General features: G+C 36.9%; 1 protein-coding gene across 2 annotated transcripts in view; it reads right to left on the bottom strand.

Annotated features, from left to right (window-relative positions):
* ARIH1 (ariadne RBR E3 ubiquitin protein ligase 1) overlaps positions 1-20,197 on the bottom strand; it is a 102,643-nt gene that overhangs the window by 24,157 nt on the left and 58,289 nt on the right. For both annotated transcript variants that reach the window (XM_069595578.1, XM_069595580.1), the window contains 3 exons: positions 13,796-13,940; positions 6,201-6,293; positions 5,642-5,697 (listed from right to left, as the gene is read on the bottom strand). In XM_069595578.1, coding sequence (XP_069451679.1) covers positions 5,642-5,697; positions 6,201-6,293; positions 13,796-13,940 — 294 coding nt within the window. The remainder of the gene's footprint in view (positions 1-5,641; positions 5,698-6,200; positions 6,294-13,795; positions 13,941-20,197) is intronic.

Below are 20,197 nucleotides of genomic sequence, written 5' to 3'. Positions count from 1 at the left end.
TGCAAAAAAGCAAAATGGCTGTCTGGGGAGGCCTTACAAATAGCTGTGAACAGAAGAGAAGCGAAAAGAAAAGATATAAGCATCTGAATGCAGAGTTCCAAAGAATAGCAAGAAGAGATAAGAAAGCCCTCCTCATTGATCATTGCAAAGAAATAGAGGAAAACAACAGAATGGGAAAGACTAGAGATCTCGTCAAGAAAATTAGAGATACCAAGGGAACATTTCATGCAAAGATGGGCTTGATAAAGGACAGAAATGGTATGGACCTAACAGAAGCAGAAGATATTAAGAAGAGGTGGCAAGAATACACGGAAGAACTGTACAAAAAAGAGCTTCACGACCCAGATAATCATGATGGTGTGATTACTCACCTAGAGCCAGACATTCTGGAATGTGAAGTCAAGTGGGCCTTAGAAAGCATCACTACGAACAAAGCTAGTGGAGGTGATGGAATTCCAGTTGAGCTATTTCAAATCCTGAAAGATGATGCTGTGAAAGTGCTACATTCAATATGCCAGCAAATTTGGAAAACTCAGCAGTGGCCACAAGACTGGAAAAGGTCAGTTTTCATTCCAATTCCAAAGAAAGGCAATGCCAAAGAATGCTTCAACTACTGCACAATTGCACTCATCTCACATGCTAGTAAAGTAACGCTCAAAATTCTCCAAGCCAGGCTTCAGCAATACGTGAACCGTGAACTTCCAGATGTTCAAGCTGGTTTTAGAAAAGACGGAGGAACCAGAGATCAAATTGCCAACATCTGTTGGATCATCGAAAAAGCAAGAGAGTTCCAGAAAAACATCTACTTCTGTTTTATTGACTATGCCAAAGCCTTTGACTGTGTGGATCACAATAAACTGTGGAAAATTCTGAAAGAGATGGGAATACCAGACCACCTGACCTGCCTCTTGAGAAACCTATATGCAGGTCAGGAAGCAACAGTTAGAACTGGACATGGAACAACAGACTAGTTCCAAATAGGAAAAGGAGTACATCAAGGCTGTGTATTGTCACCCTGCTTATTTAACTTACATGCAGAGTACATCATGAGAAACGCTGGGCTGGATGAAGCACAAGCTGGAATCAAGATTGCTGGGAGAAATATCAATAACTTCAGATATGCAGATGACACCACCCTTACGGCAGAAAGTGAAGATGACCTAAAAAGCCTCTTGATGAAAGTGAAAGATGAGAGTGAAGAAATTGGCTTAAAACTCAACATTCAGAAAACGAAGATTATGGCATCTGGTCCCATCACTTCATGGGAAATAGATGGGGAAACAGTGGAAACAGTGTCAGACTATTTTGGGGGGCTCCAAAACCACTGCAGATGGTGACTGCAGCCATGAAATTAAAAGACGCTTACTCCTTGGAAGCAAAATTGTGACCAACCTAGATAGCATATTGAAAAGCAGAGACATTACTTTGCCAGCAAAGGTCCGTCTAGTCAAGGCTATGGTTTTTCCAGTAGTCATGTATGGATGTGAGAGTTGGACTGTGAAGAAAGCTGAGCACTGAAGACTTGATGCTTTTGAACTGTGGTGTTGGAGAAGACTCTTGAGAGTCCCTTGGACTGCAAGGAGATCCAACCAGTCCATCCTAAACAAGATCAGTCCTGGGTGTTCACTGGAAGGACTGATGTTGAAGCTGAAACTCCAATACTTTGGCCACCTCATGTGAAGTGTTGACTCTTTGGAAAAGACCCTGATGCTGGGAGGGGTTAGGGGCAGGAGGAGAAGGGGATGACAGAGGATGAGATGGCTGGATGGCATCACCGACTCGATGGACATGAGTTTGAACTCTGTGAGTTGGTGATGGACAGGGAGGCCTGGCATGCTGTGATTTATGGGGTCGCAGAGTCATCCCCGACTGAGTGACTGAACACAGCACACCCTTCCTCAAAGGCTTCTGCTTGCGGATACCTCCCTTGGAAAGCAAACAAAAGATTATCCTAGTGGGGCTCTGAGGTGGGACAGCCTAGGTTAGAATACTGGTTTCTCAACTTACGAACTGAGGGTAAGTCCTTTGACTTCCACTTTTCAGAGTCACTAAGTCATGTCCAGCCCTTTGATACCCCATAGACTACAGCCTGCCAGGCTTCTCTGACCATGGGATTATCCAGGCAAGAATACTGGAGTGGGCTGCCATTTCCTTCTCCAGAGGATCTTCCCAACCCAGGGACTGAATCGAATCTCTTGCTTGACAGATGGACTTTTACCACTGAGCTACCTAGGAAGCCCCATTTTTCAGTTTACTCACCTGTAAAATGGATAGCAGAAATAGAGCTGGGAGACTAGCACAGTGCCTGGCAAATAGTAAGCACTCAATAAATATCAGATGAAGCTGAATTCATCACCATCATTATTATTTCACTCAGTTAAGATGTACTGTTACTCACTCAAGGAGGCCCTTCCTGACAATTCATACCAGTCTAGAATATAGACCATTCCCCTTCAGTTCTCATGGCAAATTATACACTTCTTTACAGAATGTGTCATAATTTCCACAGACAGCTATCATATAATCATTCTTTAATATATGCCTCCCTAATTCCCTATTCTCAACCAAATAATAAGCTCCATGAAAGGATCTCTTATGTCCAATACAGTGCCTGGCCTGTGGAAAGTATTTAGTAAGTACTTTTCAAATGAGCAAACCTTCAGATTTTGCACATGTTGAAACTGAGGGATAAAAGTAATTAGTGCACAATGCCATTCCTCAAAAAGCCAAACACAAAATTACCATATGACTCAACAATTAATTCTACTTGAAGGTATATACATTCAAGAGAATTAAAAACAGGTGTTCAATAAAAGCCTTGCACATAAATATTCAAATAGTAAAAAAGATTTCTACAAAAAGCAAAAATAACTCAAATGTCCAAGAACTGACGGAGAAATAAAATATGGAATATCTGTATAATGGAACATTATTTAGCCATAAAAAGGAATGATGTCCTTATACATGCTACAACATGAATGAACTTTGAAAACATTATGTTAAGGGAAGGAAGCCATTCACAAAAGGTCATATACTGTATGACTCCATTTAAATGAAATGTCCAGAGTAAGCGAATCCATGCAGATAGCAAAGATGAGTGGTTGTCAGAGTCTAGGGAGAGGAGGGAATCAAGAATATCTGTTTAGTGGATATGGGATTTCTTTTGGGGGTGATGAAAATGTTCTGGAATTAGATAGTGGTGATGGTTACACAACATCACATAAGTATTCAAAAAGCCACAGAACTGCGTACTTTAGCTAAAAAGGTGAATGTTATGTTATGAGAAGTTTACATCATTTAAAAAACAATGGGACATCCCCAGTGGTCCAGTGGCTAAGTAGGTTGGGACTGTTTCCAATGGAGGCAACACAGGTTTGATCCCTGGTTAGGGAACTAGATCCCACGTGCTGCAACTAAGACCAAGCACAGCCAAATAACTAAATGAATATTTTAACTAAATGAATATTTTTTAAAAAATGAAAAAATAATTAAGGGGCTTCCCTGGTGGTCCAGTGGTTAAGAATCAGCCTTCAACGCAGGGGACGATCCCTGGTAAGGGAACTAAGATCCCACATGCCATGGAGCAACTAAGCCTGTGCCACACACAACTAGAGAGTCCAAGTGCCACAGAGAAAGATCCCGCATCACTGCAACGAAGATCCCACGTGCCACAACTAAGATGCAGCCACATAAACAAACGTAAAAAGATGTTTAATGTCAGAATATCTAATGTTGATTTACATTATTCATTTAACCAAGCATGACTAACAATAATCTTCTAACTACATCTCACTGCCCAAATGCCTCCCCAACTCTACACTATCCTTTTAACTACCTAGGTTATTTCTAAAATGCAAATCTCATCAGTCCTAATAACCTTTTATGACAAAACTCAAACTGTCAAACTCTTTTCATCCTCATCTCTAGTAATCTGCTACTTTGTGCTTTAGCCATGACAGAATACATAAAAGAGAAGTTCATGGACTATTACTCTCCACACAAAATTTCTAATCCTTGTTATCTCTCCCTAAGATGCCCTAATTCTTTACGTAATGTGTTTCTCTGTAACTGTACTTTATACATACATTTACACATAAAATGGGCTTCCCAGGTGGCAGTGGTGGTAAAGAACCTGCCTGCTAATGCAGGAGACACAACAGACAGGGGTTCAATTCCTGGGTCGGGAAGATCCCCTGGAGAAGGGGATGGCAACCTATTCCAGTATTCTTGCCTGGGAAACCCTATGGACAGAGGAGCCTGGGGGGTACAGTCCATAGGGTCGTAAAAAGTCAGACACAACTGAAACGATTTGGCAAACATGCATGCATCAAATGTAAACTATGTATTTATTATTAGGGACCTCTTGGGGAAAGGGAATGTATCTTAATTTGTTCTCTTGTGCACATGTGCTAATAAAACAGGCTCCCAGTAAATGTTTGTGGAATGAATGAAAAGATACAGTGACCTGTACTGATGAAAGAATACAAAGAATTAAAGTATCAGAGGACAAGATAAAGACAACTGAAGGATGGTGGTACTTTAAGACCATACATGGTTAATGGAAATAAGATTTACTGAAAGACAAGCTGACAAGAGTAAATGTATTTTAGTAAACCAAAGTAGGTTGGGATTAATGAAGTGTAATCAGTGGCTTTATACACTGTGCTGGTTAGGTCAATTTATGGATTCATTAGGTTAAGAATTTGCTCACTAAAACCCATGGCTGCTTTCACTCTTATTACTCTCAAATCCCAGTGCTTAAATGCAGACATACCTTTCTATACAGGCAATTATCCAGGACTAATTATAAAATTTGTCTGTGGATCATTCAGGCCCTCAATCTATTTATCTTCCTAGACTAAAATCAATTAGGCTGCCTGAGGTTATAAAAACAGCACTGACTCAGGAATTGAGCAACTCTGGATTTTATCCCATGTACAGGAGCTCATTATACCTCTTTCTTCAAGTTTCTTTCTCTCCTTCAAAAGGGAACCTTTCACAAGGCCAGTAGTTGGCCAACAGCCTCCAGCTGCAGTGCCTTTGAGATTCGTAGCAGTGTTCCAGATGAGGCCACACCCCCCTCGCTTAGCTCCCAGTGAGAGGCTAGGCTTGACACCGGTGCCAGGGCCTGGCCGCTTCTGCTGCCTGAAGCATTCCTCTGTGGGACATCTACGCGCTGGAGTTCCCAACAGGCCTGACAGAGACTCTCACAGCTGCACGCAGTCTCAGTCTTCCTACTGAATCCTTCTTCCTTCTCTCTCAACAGGGGTCAGAACTGTATCATGTCTGTCTGCTCCTCCTATTCCTATTTATCCTACAGAGATGCTATCCGTAATAAAGCGCCTTCTCTTTTAACTATGTCCCGGCTCTGCTTCTCAGAAGATCAACTGACACACTGACATAACCTATTCTCCAACTGCAAAGTTCGCTGAAATCTAGCTATCATGCATTGCCAACTTAACAAAATACTGACTGGGCATTTAATCAGGCTACAAACAGGCTTATATACTACAAAGGAATAGAGGTTAGAAAGTCTCTCCAGACTTCAAATGTTCACCTCCGGTGTGGTGTTGAACAAAAATTAATTTGGCTTAAGCAACTAATATATATTCAACATGCAGAATCTATCAAAAGTACTTACATAACTGTGTTGTCATCCACTAAGATATCACAACCATGAGCAGGACACGAAATAGTCTGGAAAAGATCGAAATTTAAACTATGTCTTCATTCAACAAATATTTACTAAATGTTTACCACTGCCAGGAACTTTGCTAGGTTCTGAGGATACCTTAACATTTATAGGACCTTAATCATTTCCTTTCTTTTAAAAGAAACCTGTACGTGAATATTTGTCACTATAAAGCAACTAAAATTGCTAACCCAAACAACTGGTTTTTCAATATAAAATTTAACTGGCAAAGGCGTGAGATACAACAAAAGTTCTCAACAAGTTTAGCCGGATAAATACAAATGTTAATGCCTACTAAGAAAACATTACCTGTGCTGGATTTTTAACTGGAATATCATATTGTAAATAGGAAAAAAAAAATCTCAATTATCTTTTAGTTGTTTTAACCTAGAAAAAAAGAGCCAAATATAATTCACAACCCAGAATGCTTTACCATTTATATTTGTGTAACAGTCTAAACACTTAAAAGAAATTCAACAAAAACTCAAGAACAAACTGGCATCTTTACCTGTCCCATGCCTTCTTCCATTATTTTGGTAGTTAAATATTCACTCCAGCACTGCATACAAAACTTATGTCCACATTCAAGGCCAGTGAAATACTGCAACAAAAATAATATATGGACTTTCAAAAGAAATTATCAGAAGAATCACTAGAGTGACTCAGTAAGAATCAATCAGATCATGTTTCTCATGGTGGCTAAAATGTCCAATTTGACAGGACTAAATGGGCTCCTAAAACGAATTTCTAAGGGGCAAAATCTATACACACAATTCATTAAACACAAAACAATGAGAGATGAATCTACATTAGATATTTATAATTTTTAGGAAAGGCACACAAGTTTGTACCAATAAGCATATGAAAAGATGCCCAATATCCTTAATCTTCAGGGAAAGGTAAATCAAAGCCACAATGAAACACCACTTCACACCCACTAGGACAATTATAATCAAAAAGACACAATAAAAGTGCTGACAAGGATATGGAGAAATCAGAACCCTCAAACACTGCTAGTGGGAATGTACAGGAATTTTGGAAAACATTGGCAGTTTCTCAAGAAATTAAAAGTTATTAACAAATGATTCAGCAACTCCACTGCTAGGTATATACCCACATAAAAATTTGTACACAAATGTTCACAGCAGTATTAGCTACAATAACTCCAAAGTGGAAACAAATCCAATGTCCACCAACTGATAAATAAGCCAAAAGTGGAATATCCATGTAACAGAAAATTATTCCGCCATAAAAAGCAGTAAAGCACGTACTATAATGTGGACAAACACTGAAAACATGCTAAGTAAAATAAACCAATCACAAAACACCACGTGTTATTTGATTTCACTTGTAGATTTGTGGTTGCCTAAGGCTAACAAGGTTGAGGGGAATGGGAAGTGACTATACAAGGATAATGGTCTTTGAGGGATTATTAAAATGTTTGAAAATGAATTATGGTGATGGCGACACAACTCTGTGACTATGCTTAAGACCATTTTAAATAAGTTGTATGGTATGTGAATTACATCTCAATAAAGCTGCTATTTTATTATTATTTCTTGGCCATACTGCTTGCTTGGTTTGCAGGATCTTAGTTCCCCGACCAGAAATTGAACCCAGGCCCATAGCAGTGAAAGCACCAAGTCTTAACCACTGGACTACCAGGGAGCTCCCAATGGTGTTATTTCTAAAATGTCACATGGATACCACACTTCACTGAGCTGCACTGGAATATACCTAACCTAGAAAATAAAACCTTATGGAAACCAAAATACTTCTTCAGAATAGTAGTAATACTTGAAGAATAATAATAATAATATTAACATTTTGGCCTAATGTTATACTACTTATATGATGTGAAATACTTTCAATTGGATGGCTGGTTAAATTAACCTTATTATATTCTATAATGGGATATTAAAAGCAGGTACTTTAATATTAAGAGTATAGAGGACTACATTTTCAAAAGAAAAACATGGTTATCATATTTTACTTTAAAAATATTTTACTATATTTACTACCTAATTCTTTTTAAATTAATATAATATAGGCTATGCTGCTGCTGCTGCTGCTAAATCGCTTCAGTCGTGTCCGACTCTGTGAGACCCCAGAGATGGCAGCCCACCAGGCTCCCCCATCCCTGGGATTCTCCAGGCAAGAACACTGGAATGGGTTGCCATTTCCTTCTCCAATGCATGCAAGTGAAAAGTGAAAGGGAAGTCGCTCAGTCATATCCGACTCCTAGTGACCCCATGGACTGCAGCCTATACCAGGCTCCTCCGTCCATAGGATTTTCCAGGCAAGAGTACTAGAGTGGGGTGCCAGTGCCTTCTCTGAATATAGGCCATAGTTAAAGACAACTATTTAACAATATGAGTTTATGTTAAAAAAAAAAAAGTCTCCCTTATCTCCATCTTTCTCTACCTCGTCCTCTACCTCTCTACCCAGAAGTAATCACTATTTCCAATATATGGTAGAAGTATCACAAACTTTCTTCTGTAACTTGGTTTTATTATCTTTGCGATCAAATGAATGTGTATCAGGAAAAATTTGTACAAGTGAAATTCTAACAGTATACATTTCGATTATTACAAAGAGGTTGTTGCAATTTACAGTATTGAAGAAAACCTTCTCATACCCATGCCAAAACACTTAAACTCCTTGATTTTTTCCAGTAACAGGTGAAAATGAACTACCAACAGTTTTGATTTTAATTTCTTCTTTTGAGTGAACCTTAAAAATTTGAAACAAGATTTAAGGCTGTATATTTTTCTGTGTATTTTCTTCACCTATTTTGCCAAATTTTCCTCTGGGCGTTTTTTGTAAATGTTTTACTGTTTTGTTTTTACTTATTTAGAAAATTGACTGTTTATAAGTGTGGAAAATATTTTCTCCCAGTTTCAATACATTTTGCTACTGTGTAGAACCTCTTTATTCATATACAGCAAAATGTATCAGCTTTAGAATTTATGGCCTCTAAATTAGTTTCTTCTTAAGTTAAAAAAAGTTGTGACAGACTTATGGACATGAGGGGAGGGGAGGAGAGGAAGAGATGTATGGAAAGAGTAACATGGAAACTTACATTACTATATGTAAAATAGACACCTAAAAGGAATCTGCTGTATGGCTCAGGAAACTCAAATAGGGACTCTGTATCAATCTAGAGGGGTGGGATAGGGCAGAAGATGGGAGGGAGATTCAAATGGAAGGGGATATATGTATATCTGTGGCTGATTTGTGTTGAAGTTTGACAGAAAACAACAAAATTCTGTAAAGCAATCATCCTTCAATAAAAAAAATAAATTAAAAGACATACAAAGGGAAAACTAGTTAAAAGATTATTTTGTTTCAATATGTGCAAATAAATTTTTAAACCTGGAAAAAAAAATTACAGTTGTGGTTTTTTTTTTTGGGGGGGGGGGGTACTGCACTGGGTCTTTGTCGCTGAGCACAGGCATCTCTAGCTGCAGCAAGCTAGGGCTACTCTCTAGTTGCAGTACAAGGACTTTTCAGTGCGGTGGCTTCTCTTGTTGTGGAGCATAGGTTCTAGGGTGCGAGAGCTCCAGTAGTTACAGCTCACAGGCTTAGTTGCCCCATGGCATCTGGAATCTTCCCAGACCAGGGATCAAATCCATGTCCCCTAAACTGGCAGGCAGATTCTTAACTTCTGGACCACCAGAATAATTTTGATATAAGGAGTAAGGCAGAAATCTAAGTTTTCAGACGGCTATCGAGTTGTTCCAACACTATTTATTAAATAACCCTTCTTAAAGGAAACACCGCCTCTGTTGTATATTAAATTCTCCACAAATATACTTGACTCTGGCTTCTCTGATGGCTCATTGATAAAGAATCCGCCTGCCAATTCAAGAGATCCAAGTCTGATCCCTGGGTCACGAAGATTCCCTGGAGAAAGAAATGGTAACCCACTCCAGTTCTTGCCTGGGAAATCCCATGGACAGAGGAGCCTGGCAGGCTACAGTCCATGGGGTGGCAAAGAGTCGGACACGACTGAGCAACTAAACAGTACTTGACTCTATTCTGCTTTACTGTACTGCTGCCTATTTCTGAATTTGGTAAGACTAGCTTCCTCTCCACCCTCATCAATCTAGCCTTTGCTTTACTTCACTAATATTCTATCTTTCCAAATACCTGTCATTCATTTATCTCCCCTTTCCTTCATATAGGTCTTTCATATTTCTTGCCAAGTTTATCCCTAGCTCTTTTATTCATTTTGTGGCTCTTATTAAAGTGGCATTTTAAATTCTATAAGATTTTCTAATTAGCTGTTATTTGAAATATGCTTACAAAATTTCTGGTGTTGCTTATGAGATATAAATGCAAATAAGATACAATATTATAGCATACCAACTATATAAAATATGCTTGGAAAGTAGCTGGGAAAGAAAAAGTTCAGAGTCCTGATACTAGTTTTACAGACCAAATAACATGGAAAATATCAAGGTTAAAATATGTTACTATTCAGAGAGTGACAATGATTCTACCTGAGTCACAAAATAAGTGAAGATAAACATTTGGGAAATCAATACTCTCATCCAAAAACAAATGATCTGAGAAATAAAAAGAATCTATTCTTAATACTACTCACAACAATGAAGGAGATCTGGCACTAACCTACTGTCAGATTACTAAAGGAGAGTATTTGATTTTTGATATCATAATGAGGGTGCACTCTATAAAGAACAAATATAATAAAGTCATTATCAATAATTCTAAAATGTTTTATTCATAACCTAAAAACAAAAACACACCCTCATGTGCTTTCCTCTTTTTTACAAAGACTGACAGATTAAAGGTCACAATGGTTACTCAGTGATCTCTATAGGTAACACCTCTGCTTTGGGGGACTTTTACACCAGGGCGCTTTTAAGATAACATAAAAAGACAAAAACAAAGGTTTTTTTCTTCCAGTAACTTTTTAAATTAAACAGATAACAAGACTAAACAACATAAATTAGAAAAATAAATCACATAAACATGTTCAAAGGTAAAGCAAAAAGAGGGTGGCAACTCTCACAATCTTCAATTTTGCTTTTATCTATTTAATATACCTTATTCTTAGTATAAAATGATTTACTTCATAAAAAAGATATGATAGCTCAAGCTATATTTCCTAGTAGAGCTAAATCTTATGCTTTGATTGAAAATAATATTATATAAAGTAACTGTTGCCAAGGCTAAGAAATTCCTGAACTGGACACAACACAAGTGGGTAAGGGGACAGAGGAGGAATCTCTGAACTTAAAAGAGTGTTCCAAAATCTCAGGAAATTGTTTTTAAAGAAGAGACCACCCAAAATAGCTCCAAAGTATCAAGTTTATAAACTAAGCTGTCAGAAGCATTTACTTAAAAACCTGTTTTCATGTGGCACTATATAAAGCAAAATTGCTTTCTAGAAGGATAAAAGTATTGAAGATAAACAATAATAAAAGGCAAGTTATCAGTGTTTGAAGAATAGTGGAAATTGATACATGGGAGTTAGGTAAATAATGTAAGTAAAGTAACCATTCATCCGATTAATAAAGCCTGAATAAAGAATCTCAGGTGACACTCACTTGCAAAACTGATAAAATTATCCTTTATTAGCCCAAAAACTGAGAAAAGAAGTCCTAGTTTCACCGTGATTACTTTTTCCTAACACCTGGCACAGTTTCCATGACACTTTTAACTTACTTTCCAACCAATGTTGCTGTTTGCTTTCTTGCCCTGTCATTTACATGGCCAAACTTCCTTTGAAGAGTAATTTATGTTTATTGCCTCTACTTCCTTTCCCACCTTCGAGTCAATGACTCTTTAGCTCATGTAGTTTGGTTTCCCATCTTACCATAATACTTAAAATTACTTCTCAGGATCATCAGTCAACTTCTTGTTGCTAATTCCAAACTCACCTTTCAATTCCTTTCTCTGAAGCTAGCACTGTTTACCACTCTTGGTATTGCATTTTCTTCCTCTGGTTTCTGTATTGCTATACTCCCTGTTGCCCTACCTCCCACACCTTCAGAGGTTAATTCAAATGTCAATGTCAGTGGGAAGTCTCCCTGATCCAAAATTGGGTTAGGTGTCTCTCCAATATATTCCCTCAGTACCATGCCCTACCAAAGCTCTTACCATTTTTCCTATGTCATTTTACTTATTTGCCCAGTTAACCTGTAAATTATGCCTTTATTCTCCATTGTTTCTAACATTTAGAATAGTGCCGAGTCTGCTGAATAAATGAAGAGTGTTTCCTCCACTATCAGTTATAAGTATAGCACAATCCACACTGCAAATATCTACTTATGATTTTCAATTCTAATTTGTTCAGACTGTCAGACAATACCAAGGGCATTGAGAAAGTTAGAGCGGTTATTTGTGAGCAGCTAGTTTCAGTACTTACATTTAAGGTTTACACTAAGAGGAGCTGGCTGTAAGAAAGCAGGAGGGGAAATGCCAAGGAATAAGGAAACCTCATATAATCCGGAACAAACTTTTTGAGTCTTAGTATTACCTCAAAGAACCATTTATAAACTACATACACTATACAAATGTCAACTAGCAAAGAGAATCTGTTAAAGAAAGATAATAAAATGGTCAAAACACAAAACTAATGTATTTTCAATAGTAGTGCTGACTGTTCTTTTTAAATACTTAAGTTAGGATTGTGATTTAGGTAGAGGGAAATGAATATAGTTTCAGGCTGACAGAGATCTGAAACAATATTTTATTCAATTTATTTGAAAGGTTAAAAAAAAACTGAGACTCAGCCAGATTAAATCATTTATTACCCAAAGCCAAAAAGCTAGTGTTACAGCTATGACTGAGAATATGGGGTACTTCCCCTGGCACTCCAGAGGTTAAAATTCCATGCTTCCACTGTCGGGGACAAGGATTTGATACCTGGTCAGGAAAATAAGATCCTGCATGCCCCATGTTAAGGCCAAAAACCTTTTTTTTAATCCGAAAATAAATTAAGAATGACTTGAGAATCTGGAAATTCAATTTAGTATTTTAGCTACCGAAAATTTTTGACTGAAAATTTTAAATTTAATCAATCGATTTATTTTTTAGGCCATATCATGTGGCATACGCAAACTCAGTTCCCTGACCAGGGATCAAACCTGTGCCCCCTGCACTGGGAATGAGGAGTCCTGAGCACTGGGCCACCAGGGAAATGCTCCTACTAATTTTAACTCTCATTTTCCACCTCTCTAAGAGCATATAACTAACTTTCTTTTAAATCTCTTCTAAGCTTTTGTGTGTGCGAACAAACTAATTTCCTTCAAATGAGAATGTTTAAAGGTACAAATGTCAAATTCTAAGATTGATAACAAAAAACCTTCAATATGTTAAAATATGTAATACTGGCAACAAAGATCTGGTATATACTAATTACTAGAAAAAGCTGCCTAACTGTTACAGTAGAGAATATGAACAACATGGTTATAATTGTTGTAGAATTAAATTAGCCTTAGATATCTTTAAACATCTTTAAGAGGTGAATTCTGAGTAACTAAATACATTTTTTTGGCCACAAATGTAATTTTCTTATGGTTACTAATAAAGTGCTTTCATAGGAAGACTGTGTTTATTTAAGCATAACACTTCTTCACTAGATAATTACAGTAAATCCTCTAAATACAATAGGTTTTAGGAGGGATACACGTACTAAAGAATCGCTGTTGGAATGGATCTGTATGTGTGAAAATCTTTTAAGAAGAGTCCTGAAAGCTCTCTAGTTAAATAGCATTAAAGACATTTTATAAGTGTTTTGGATATTCTAAAAACTTAGTTTTAAATCTGTTTTAATTTGGATAAAAATAGTTCTATTTGCTGCCTACCTATTACACAATTCTCCCATAGAGGTAAAGTAAAAAGATTTAGGTGTGTAATAACAACTTGGACAAATTGCAGCTTTAAAAAGCAAATGGGGATGGGGAGGGGCTGAGAGACAAGCTCTCACTCTTTATTCTTAATATATGGATAGGTTACTGCTTTGCTACAATCCCAGACTCCCAGAACTGCCTTTGTTGAAATAATGAAAAGTCAATTTATCCTCTAAAGTAGAGAGTCAGCAGTGCTGGCCTTAAACTACCAGATACTCACCGAGTTAGGGTAGTTCAAGTAGCAGATCTGACAAGGCATATCCTGTGCTGATGACCTTGTATTCATCTGGCGTGTTCGAGACTTTTTACTTGGATTAATTACATGACACTCAGCAAAAAGCTTCTCCAGGTTTCCATCAAAGTACCTGCATTATTTAAACAGAAAGGATGAGAGCCCTGCAACAGCACACTGTTAGAGCTCTGAAAAACCTGATTTTCTACAGGGAAAAGCAATGAAGTGAAGTAAACCAAGACCATATCCTTTCTTGCTCAGAGAAAATGTGTTGTATGGCTACAAACTGTAGCAAATAGAAGTATATGTATAGGTAAACACATCGAATTTTTGCTATTTTAACATTTTTAACTTTGTTTCTATCCTGAGAAGTTAAGATATTAGTATATTAACAGAACTAAAACTAAAATCTAAGAATAAAATTTGTTTTATCTCTAATGGTACCTTATGAAGAGTGTGTTTTAATATTTAATAGGCTAGGCTATATTTTATACGAATGAATTAATTTTATTAATAATTTTAGTTCTACCAGTTTAAATATATTAGCAAGTAAACTACCTACAAGGCATACTTTATCCCACAACCCATTTAAAAATTAAACTACTACATGTGTCTCTTTCTACAAAAGACTTGCTTTCTAAATATTCTTTGAAAATAATTAATTTATTAGGGTAGGGGAAGAAGGGGGAAACAAAAAAGTTTATCTTTAAAAGTTTTTATATCAAATAATCTATACATTGATTTTTTTTCATATAAAGTATGTATCTATATTTACAGAAGTAGTTCACTAACATATCAACAGCATAGTATTGCAAGTACTAACTAGAGAGTTTCAACTAAACTGTAAACTTGACAGAAGACAGGGGTAAATACTTAGCACAATGTTTCCCATTAATCCAGTTAGGACACGGTCTTTGCTCTCCTGAAATATCTTAATATTCTAAATGGAAAAGCAACAGATTGAAGAAAAAACTTTCAATTTAATAAGCAAAAATGTTAACATGGAATATGATCAATTTACTTTTTAAGTACAGGCTTAAATAACCTCAATTTTCTTGACTGATAAAAAATTATCAATACTCAAAAGAGTTTCCCAATAGTTTTCATGAAAGTCTTGTTCAGGCATTGTGTCAAAGCATTTACTGCATCCCAGAACATCACTCATGAGAACTACCATCACTCTCTAAAGACAAATAAATATCCTTTTATAAATGCTTTGACTACAATTATGGGTCAATGAAATGGTCATGTTATCAATCAAAATATCAACATATTATTAATATAAAAGGGGAACGCATATGAAGTTGTCTCTGATTATTCAGCTAATCAAAATATATAGAGCAGATAAATCAAATGCTTTTCTACAAAAGTTATCTTTGAAAAACACCTGAGATATGTTTTATCTGAAAAGTTGAAACATATGAATACTAAATATGAATAAGTATACCAATTAACCCCTTGTTTTTTATTTAAAAAAAAAAAAATTTGTGGACACAAGAAAACACAAACTCCAGTCATCCAAAACTTGAAAATTAAGAACTAATACTTCGATGAACAGTCTAGATAGCATTCTATGCAAATACAGATGTGCACATTTGATATAATCTCATATTTCAGGCTTATTACCTGCTTTCTTCACTAAACCATATGTAACCACACCTCTGCCCATGAGTATGGGGTTACATTATTTTTCACTGTTGCATAATGTTTCTCTGTAGGTATATACTGTAATATACTTAACCAACCTTATACTGAAAGATATTTAAAGATGTTCCACATACAGACAATCCTAGATTAAAATCCTGCCCCATCTGATGGGGGGGGGAATATATCTATACTTGTATTTCTTTATTAGTGGAGCTGAATATATTTTTCTGTGAAGATACTGCTATTAGTTTATGAGTTCAGCGAGTAAATGAAGAGTAATCCTTTGTTTTATGAACTGCTTTCTTCCCAGTTTCTAACTTGCCTCTCAATATTGTTTAATGGTGTTTAACTGCCAGTTTTAATTTTTCTGTAGGCGAACTTACCACGCAACACTGTTGTGATTTATGGATTTCATAAACTTAAAAATTATCTCTATATGCAAAGACTATAGAAATTCACTCATGATTTAGGCCTTTCCTTTAAACTGTTTCCATTAAAACTGTTGATTTACATGGAAATTATTTTTGTGCAGTAAGAAGAAAGCAGGGGTTCCATTTAATTTAAAGCCAAATGGCTGCCACTACTGAAGGGTGTTTCAACTACTGAAACACTTCCTTCTACCTATCAATTTAAACCTCATCTCGTTAAATAAATCATCTTTGACAGTCCCTCTTCCTCAAATTAGGTAAGGCTCCCTTGTATTACATCCTCACAGTATTTTGTAATCACATTACTAACCCTGTAATCACTATGTATGTTTTTCCTGCTAAAGATAAAGTGAAAGTAGCTCAGTTGCGTCCAACTCTTCGTGACCCTGTCAGCTATAGCTCACCAGGCTCCTCTGTCCATGGAATTCTCCAGGCAAGAATACTGGAGTGCATTGCCATTCCTGTAATCACTATTTTATGTTTTTCCGACTAGAATGTAAACCCCATGAGGACTATTTTATTACTATAGTAGCCCTAGTATCTATAAGCGTTCAATTTCTTTTTAGAGAATAAAAAGATAATTAATAATAAATCTGAATTTATTTAGGAATATTTCTTAAAGATAGCAATATATTATAGTTTATAGTTTTCGGTCCATTCTAGAAGGCAAATAACTTTCAAATACAGCCGAGGTAAACAGAATGGAGAATTTAAAAATCAACTCATATTGCTGGTCATAGCAGGCAGGCCAAGAAACTTTCTTCATTTAATTAAGCTCCATTTTACAGAAATGTAACATTTTAAAATTTGTTTTTATTTTTATTCATCACATGCTCTGTCCACCAAAGACTTTGCTATGGTTATTTGGAAAGATACTGAAGTTTATTTTATTTTTATAGAGCATACCTTAAAATGGGTATTTAAACCAATTTTGCAAATTGTAAATAATAATTTGATTGTCCTTATATAATATCCTACACTTAACTCTATAGTTTAGGTTGGAACTTCCCGGAACTCTTCCCAGTTGATTACCATTTTACATAATTTTTTCACTAATTACATTGTTTTTACATTACATAGCTTTCCTTTCAAGAACAGTAAAAACTGCTTTCTATTTCCTAAGCCTCACAGCCCTAATTACTTAAACATAATTAAAATGTTGGGTTTTAAAGAATTTATTGGCCTGCCTCAGGCCTTGGTTTTGGCACGTGGATCTCCTGTTGTGTCATGCAGGATCCTTCACCGCAGTGCCAGAGGTCAGTGGTTGCAGCACGAGGGCTTAGCTCTCTGTGGCATGTGACCAGGGATCAAATCCATGTCCCCTGCGTTGCAAGGTGGATCCTTAACCACTGAACCACCAGGGAAGTCCCTAAAATGTTTAACTGTATTCAAATGCTCATTTTAGCAAAAATCCTACCCATGACAACCTCCATTTCTTCTGGTACCTGTTGTTACTGAAGTCTTTAGTAAAAATAATTCTCATTTTATAATTCAAATCATTTTTCAACTGACATATATTCAAGGTTTCTTCATTCTTGAAGTATAGTTCTATAGGGTTGATCTTAGCATTTAACTCTCTTTTGAAATGCCAATTCAGGTAGTAATTATTTCAAGAGCTTTTAGCTATTAAGACCCGCTGGATTTACACCCAATCTTTGTTCATTTGTCCTCCTTGCCTACCATCTATTAATTCCTTCTTTGTCCTTTTCTTCTCTTACATGTCTTCCTTTTCCATAGTACCTGCTCTATTTCTGGCTATTGCCAACATGCTTTCAATACACTGACCACAGGATTTTTGCAGAAAACACCTGTGGCCTGCAAGTTGTTATGCAAGTTGAAAGGTCTCCCGTCAGTAACGTTCAGGTAACAAAAGTCATATTAATGTGTCTCTGGCCAATAATGAGTTAACTTCTCCAAGATTGCTTCTTGTCCCTATTCCCCCCCCCCCTTAGTTCTGTCAGCTTCCTTTTATCTTGTTCTGTTATTTCATCAGTTTATCTTTGATCCCATATCTCAAAGTCTATTGCTTACTTTAACCTTCTTAAAAGAACAAAGAAGCGTTTTTTTCAACCTGCTAATCATGACAGTTTTATAAGGACTACCTGGCTCATTGGAAAAGACTCTGATGTTGGGAGGGATTGGGGGCAGGAGGAAAAGGGGACAACAGAGGATGAGATGGCTGGATGGCATCACTGACTCGATGGACCTGAGTCTGAATGAACTCCGGGAGTTGGTGATGGACAGGGAGGCCTGGCGTGCTGCGATTCATGGGGTCACAAAGAGTTGGACACGACTGAGCAACTGAACTGAACTGAACTGGAGGGTAAAGCATCTGTCTACAATGCAGGAGACCCGGGTTCGATCCCTGGGTTGGGAAGATCCCCTGGAGAAGGAAATGACAACCCACTCCAGTACTCTTGCCTGGAAAATCCCATGGACTGAGAAGCCTGGGAGGCTACAGTCGATGGGGTGGCGAAGAGCTGGACATGACTAAGCAACTTCACTTTTACGCTCAAGAATATACGTGGATTCTTAACTTCTCAGACTTTGTATACCTGGGTCACTACATATTTGAAAGTTCCTTCAGTTTGCTGGTTTTTACGTACATCCTTGCTGGTCAAACAGACCAAGATGAAGAAAGACTAATTCAATGTAAGGCAATTTAGTTCAAGTACCTTGCTTAATGAGTTAACACACATATTTCTCTCTGCTTCACTGACTCCAGTACACAGCTGCAAAGATTATCATAAAACAATACTATCTTCCTTTCCTACAAAATCTATCCTTTTGAGAAAATCATATTGATGAAAAGAAAAATAGAACGGCAGTGTTGCTCTTTTCCTTCAGTCCGGACTTTCTTCAGTGGGGCGAGGGCATGATGATTACAGTATCCCCACTCCATCTCTCACAAGGCCCAGATTTTTGCAGATTAAGATTGTTAGAAGGGCTGGGGATTCCCTGACGGTCTAGGGGTTAGGACTTCATGCTCTCAATGCTGGAGCATCATTAGATCCCTGGTTGGGAAACTAGGATTCTGCAAGCTGTGCAGTGCAGCAAAATAAGTTAGAAGAGCAATGTGAGAGGGTCTTCAGTAGAGATTATAAACCCTCACCTTATAGTTCTTTCTGTTCATTCAGTATGTGTGTGGTGTGTGGGATCTGAGTTCCCCAACCAGGCATCAAACCTGTGCCCTCATGCACTGGAAGTGGGGATTCTTAGCCACTGGACCACCAGGGAAGTCATTCAGTATGTTTTCAGAAATACAGTTAAGAAACTGGCACTTAATCAGCCAACTCTCCAGAATATTTCTATCTTAATTTTTCATTTTCCTTGAATATGTGAAATATACCAAGTAATATGAACTAAATTTCAAGGCAGGAACAATTACTGCTTAAAAACTAAGTCTGGTTATAGAAGTATATATATAGCTGGCTAGTAAGTCTTCTTGAATTCCAAATGACTGGCATCACTGTTTACCATGTCAGTAATTTTGTCATCATGAGTTTTTCTTAAAAGCCACTATTACAGTAAATGTGGTAAAGAATTCAGGGAATAAGGCGATGGAGGAGGGGATCATACAATCCAGGTCAGGAGCTAGAACATTGCTAGTACTTTAGAAACCCTGCTGTCTATGGGGTCACATAGAGTTGGACACGACTGAAGTGATTCAGCAGTAAACACCTCTTTTTCAGTAACACGCTCTCCCCACTAGAGATAATCACTACTCCATTTTACCACCTAAATATCCACCCTCAAACAATGTAACTTATTTTTGCCTGTTTTTGAATTTCATATAAACAGAACCATATTGAGGCTAGGTATTCTGTTCAATTTGTTTTCCTTTCACTAAATATAATGTTTTTAAGATTCATCTGTGTAGTCGGTTGTTGCACTATTTTACTTTTCATTCCTGAATTATATAAATATACCAGAGTTACCTATTTATACACACCTGAGTTGTTTGTAGCTTGTGGCTCATATGGTAACAATGCTATGAACACACCTATATATAACTTTCAATTTAGACATGCTTATTTTTCCCTGTATACCTGGGAGTGGAATTATTGGGTCAAAGATATGCAATTGTATTGCTAATTGAAAAATAAATTTTTATAATTCTAAAATCATTTAACAACTTATCTGTAGATTCCTTTGGATTTACAATATACACCATTCATATCAATGATTATTACCTGTCTAGTATCTGCCTTACAACCACTATACTTTATTATTATTGATATACTACTGGCTAGGATCTCCTTCAGTATAATGTTGAATATGAGCAAAGATAACAGACGCCCATGTCTTGAACTCC

Source organism: Ovis canadensis, chromosome 7 (genome assembly GCF_042477335.2).
Source record: "Ovis canadensis isolate MfBH-ARS-UI-01 breed Bighorn chromosome 7, ARS-UI_OviCan_v2, whole genome shotgun sequence".
NCBI classification, from domain to species: Eukaryota; Metazoa; Chordata; class Mammalia; order Artiodactyla; family Bovidae; genus Ovis; species Ovis canadensis.
This window is presented reverse-complemented; position numbering and strand designations above follow the sequence as displayed.